The sequence below is a fragment of the Asparagus officinalis genome, chromosome 10, assembly GCF_001876935.1.
Source record: "Asparagus officinalis chromosome 10, Aspof.V1, whole genome shotgun sequence".
NCBI classification, from domain to species: domain Eukaryota; kingdom Viridiplantae; phylum Streptophyta; class Magnoliopsida; order Asparagales; family Asparagaceae; genus Asparagus; species Asparagus officinalis.
This window is the reverse complement of record NC_033803.1, coordinates 6,823,215-6,828,505: the sequence shown is the minus strand read 5'-3', so window position 1 is coordinate 6,828,505 and position 5,291 is coordinate 6,823,215. Positions and strand designations below refer to the sequence as shown.

Sequence of the window (5,291 nt, the reverse complement as noted above, 5' to 3'; positions counted from 1 at the left end):
GAGAATTTAATTTATTTTGGTAACTTTCATTCGATCCTAACTTGTTGTAGGAGATATGTCATGGCCTTCGGCCTTTACTTTTGAGGTGTTGGAAGATGGATTCTTGGGTACAAAAAAGGAGAAGATACTTTGAAGAAGGATTAAGGAAAGTACACATTAAGAGAAAAACAAAATCAAATAGTTGCTTGAGAATTTAATTTATTTTGGTAACTTTCATTCGATCCTAACTTGTTGTAGGAGATATGTCATGGCCTTCGGCCTTTACTTTTGAGGTGTTGGAAGATGGATTCTTGGGTACAAAAAAGGAGAAGATACTTTGAAGAAGGATTAAGGAAAGTACACATTAAGAGAAAAACAAAATCAAATAGTTGCTTGAGAATTTAATTTATTTTGGTAACTTTCATTCGATCCTAACTTGTTGTAGGAGATATGTCATGGCCTTCGGCCTTTACTTTTGAGGTGTTGGAAGATGGATTCTTGGGTACAAAAAAGGAGAAGATACTTTGAAGAAGGATTAAGGAAAGTACACATTAAGAGAAAAACAAAATCAAATAGTTGCTTGAGAATTTAATTTATTTTGGTAACTTTCATTCGATCCTAACTTGTTGTAGGAGATATGTCATGGCCTTCGGCCTTTACTTTTGAGGTGTTGGAAGATGGATTCTTGGGTACAAAAAAGGAGAAGATACTTTGAAGAAGGATTAAGGAAAGTACACATTAAGAGAAAAACAAAATCAAATAGTTGCTTGAGAATTTAATTTATTTTGGTAACTTTCATTCGATCCTAACTTGTTGTAGGAGATATGTCATGGCCTTCGGCCTTTACTTTTGAGGTGTTGGAAGATGGATTCTTGGGTACAAAAAAGGAGAAGATACTTTGAAGAAGGATTAAGGAAAGTACACATTAAGAGAAAAACAAAATCAAATAGTTGCTTGAGAATTTAATTTATTTTGGTAACTTTCCTTCGATCCTAACTCGTTGTAGGAGATATGCCATGGCCTTCGGCCTTTACTTTTGAGGTGTTGGAAGATGGATGCGACTTTTGAGATCCTCTCTCCATATTGTTTGATAGTTAGCAAAGAGGAGCCACGTGGGTCATTTAGTGGGCTCTATAAAAGAGTGACAGATAAAATCCTATGAATAAACTAACTGTGTTCCCTGGAAAAAGCCGTCAAGAGCTTGACATAGCTAGTTTCGGTCGGGTCCGTGTACTCGGCTGTAAAATTAAGTAACCCAAACCGAACTTTCTTCAAAACCGAATCGAACTATTGGAAAGCAGCCGGTTCGGTCGATTTGATCGATTCAAATCGAAGTTCGCTTAGCCCAGCCCCGAGTATAGGAATTATCAGAAAAACCTCCTTAGATATTATCAGAAAATTTGTGTCACAAGCTTAACCCTTATATCCTAGGTTACTTCTCCTTCACCAACTCGACCCCAATTCCTATCGAGCAATAAATCTCATGGACATATAACACATCGAACTACCTTCGTCAATTGAAGTAACTCAGACGCTCTTGATAAATGAAATAAAATTTTCATTGAAAAAAAAAAGAGAATCTTTGGCAATACATGATAGATCATAGCATAAGTTGGGATAGCTTGCGCATTAGGACTTCCTTATGGGCCCTAGATAATATAACTTTATCTCCCCAACCATTCACCTTTTTCCAAACCCTCTCTCGAATATAACCAGCAGATCACTTGCGACCATTTCCATCACAAAGAGAGGAAAACAAAAAGATCAAAAGTATGGGAGAGCAGCAGCAATGGATCATCAACCTGCAATCAGAGGTCGACGAGATCAACTCTACGCCCTCCCTGCAGAGAAGGAAGACGCCGAGCATCTACAGGGTGCCTAAGATTTTAAGGGACCTCCACGAAGAGGCCTACACACCCCAGATCATCTCCATTGGGCCCTATCACCACGGCAAGCCCCACCTACAGAGCATGGAGCCCGACAAACGCTTGGTTCTTGCCCAGTACCTTCAGCGGGCCGGTATGACCGTGGCGCAGGTGGTGGATGCCATGAGGCCCATGGTCCAGGAAATCATGGACTCGTACGATGGTCTGGAGGAGCCTTGGACCAACGAGGATCGGCTCTTGGAGCTGATGATACTTGATGGGTGCTTCGTGTTGGATTGTCATAGACAGGATTCTCTGCAACCCGAGGAATCACATCTCAGCCGGGGATTGTGGTTGGACTTTTATAGGCTAGAGAACCAAGTCCCGCTGTCTGTTCTTGATATCTTGATTCGGATCGGAGGAAACAGGGTAATTTACTCTCGCTGTACTTATTTGTTGCACTCGTACTTGGTTTATATAGTGTGAACACATGTGGTATTGTGGGGGCCACACAATACATGATTGCAATTACCCACGAGTGGGCCTGTTCGGGTTTCGTCCTGAACGAAATTGATGAGCGGTGCTAATGCTATATATACCCTAAAGTCGCTAGGGTTACTGTGTGGGGAAAATTTTTTTTTGGCTGCAGGTTGTGGGGAACAGCGGCTTAGGGGAAAGTCTGCGAAAAAAAAAAAAAAAACAGAGGGTTGAAAACTTTTTTTTATTTCGGTTGTTTTTGAGAGTAAAAGCAGAGAGTTTTTGAGGAGAGAAAAAAAAAAGAGATTTACAAAAGAGAGGTCAATTTCTTTTGGGTAAAAATTAGATCTTTTTCTTTGAGACGAGCTTGTGGATTGTACAAATCGTCGGTGTTCTCCTTATAGTGGAATCTCACCTCACCCCTCCCGTGGACGTAGGCAAGTTTGCCGAACCACGTAAATCTCGTGTATTTACTGTTTTCTTGGTTGTTGGCTATTGCTTGTAGGTTCCCTCAAAATTCGGTCTTAGAGCTGATGAGAGGAAGAGTGTATAGCTATTACTTGTAGGTTCCCTCGACATTTCAGTACTAGAACTGATGATAGGAAGAGTGTATATTTCACTTTGATGAAATATATCACTTTCGATTCTTGTTTCCTTTGAGAAATAAGAATTTTATTATCTATTCTCGTTTCCTTTGAGAAACAAGAATATAGAGGTTGACTTGTGCTTTTGTGACAACAAAAGCCAGAGCTTTCTCTCAGGTGATAACGCTTCCGCGGCGGTGGGCGTGACTGCGCCTAACAATTGGTATCAGAGCTGTTAATCAGATTGGGAGTGGTGTAGCTTCTGGTTTGAGGTGGTGCTCGACAATTTCCTGAGAGAAGCAGATTTATTAATACAAGCGGAGAATGGCATCAACAAGTAAAACAGTTAAAGTGGGAAAATACGAGATTGAAAAATTCAATGGGAAGAATGATTTTTCCTATTGGAGGATGCAGATGAAGAACACGTTGATTTCGCAGAAATTGCACAAAGCTTTGGCGGGAAAAGAGAAGAAGCACAAGGATATGTCTGATGAGGATTGGGAGGAGCTGGATCTGGAAGCACGGGCGTCGATTATCCTTTGCCTTGAAAGGGATGTAGCTTTCTTGGTAGATGGAGAGGAAACGGCTGCGGGCGTGTGGTTGAAGTTAGAAAGCACCTTCATGACGAAGAGTCTAACAAACCGGATCTATTTGAAATCCAAATTGTATACTTGCAAGATGGAGGAGGGCTCATCAATCGTAACAAAGAACAAGCGCAGGGACTGTTTGCCAGAGGAAGAGGCAATGAGCGAGGAAAAGGCAAGGGAGGAAAGTCTAGATCTAAATCGAGACCTCTTGCGAGAAGAGCGTGCTTCAAATGCGGTGAAGTTGGGCATTTCAAGGTCGACTGTCCAAACAAGAGAGTAGGTGGGAAAAAGAACAACAACAAGACCGAGAGAAGAGAAGGCAAGGAAGAGGCGAGTTACGCCTCGGAGGAAGGGAGCGATAAGGAATGCTATATCGTCACGGGTGGCGAGGATACCTCCGGGAAGTGGATACTTGATTCTGGTTGCTCTTACCACATGTGTCCAAATAGGAAGTGGTTTACTACCTACAGGAGCATTGATGGTGGAACCGTATTGATGGAAAAAAACCATGCTTGTAAAACGGTGGGGCTAGGCGATATCAAGATCAAGATCAAGATGAGCCGTTCTCCTTCAAGGAAGCTATTAGGGACAAAGATAGTGAGAGTTGGTTGGCTGCGATGGAGGAGGAGATGGAATCTCTTCGGAAGAACCAAACATGGGAGGTGGTCCCATTGCCCGTAGGAAGAAAAGCTATTGGTTGTAAGTGGGTGTATAAGAGAAAGGAAGATCCTTCAGAGCTTGGTGGTACAAGGTACAAGGCGAGGCTAGTGGCTAAAGGGTTTGCACAAAGAGAGGGTGTGGATTACAATGAGATCTTTTCTCCGGTGGTGAAACACACTTCTATTCGGGTGCTATTGAGTATTGTTGCTCATGGTGATCTTGAGCTGGAACAACTCGATGTTAAAACTGCCTTCTTGCACGGAGACTTGGATGAAGAGATCTACATGCATCAACCTGAGGGTTACAAGGTTGAGGATAAGGAGCATCATGTATGTCGCTTGAGGAAGTCACTCTATGGACTGAAGCAATCTCCTCAGGAGTGGTACAAGCGATTTGACTCCTTCATGCTGAAGCATGGATTTTCCCGAAGTGATTACGATTGCTGTGTTTACATTCGGAAGCGTCGTGGAGGTGATTATATCTATCTCCTTTTGTATGTGGATGACATGCTTATTGCTTCTAAGAGCGGGGTGGAGATAGATAGGTTAAAATTTCAACTTGGTAAAGAGTTCGAGATGAAGGACATGAGCGCTGCTAGAAAATTACTGGGTATGGAGATTAGAAGAGAGCGGGCGAATCGGCGATTGTTCTTGAGTCAGAAGGGCTATATAGAGCTGGTGATCGCGAGGTTCGGGATGCAAAGTGCTAAGTCGGTGGCGACTCCATTGGCTCCACACTTCAGGCTTCGGTGGCGACTCCATTGGCTCCACACTTCAGGCTTTCAGGTAAACAATCTCCCACTACAGCGGAAGATTAGGCACACATGGAGCGTGTTCCTTATGCTAGTGCAGTTGGTAGTTTGATGTACGCCATGGTGTGTACACGTCCAGATATTTCACAAGCGGTTAGTGTGGTCAGCAGGTTCATGGCGAATCCGGGAAAGGCGCACTGGGAAGCGGTGAAATGGGTCCTGAGGTACTTGAAAGGTACCGTGAACACGGGTCTGTGTTTTGGTGGAGATACATGTCAGATTGACGGGTTTGTTGACTCTGATTATGCGGGGCTCCAGTTAGTTGGCGATCGATGTTACAGGCTACAGTGGCACTTTCTACTACAGAGGCCGAGTACATGGCCATGGC

The 5,291-nt window shown here is 43.1% G+C and overlaps 1 protein-coding gene across 1 annotated transcript; it reads left to right on the top strand.

The window, feature by feature from the left end:
• On the top strand, positions 1,568-2,493 carry LOC109825819 (UPF0481 protein At3g47200-like). The gene has a single exon (XM_020392729.1). The coding sequence runs from the start codon at positions 1,752-1,754 to the stop codon at positions 2,328-2,330; it is 579 nt and encodes a 192-aa protein (XP_020248318.1). The 5' UTR covers positions 1,568-1,751; the 3' UTR covers positions 2,331-2,493.

Coding starts and splice junctions, on each gene's coding strand:
- LOC109825819 (XM_020392729.1), top strand. CDS start 1,752: ATGGGAGAGCAGCAGCAATGGATCATCAACCTGCAATCAGAGGTCGAC.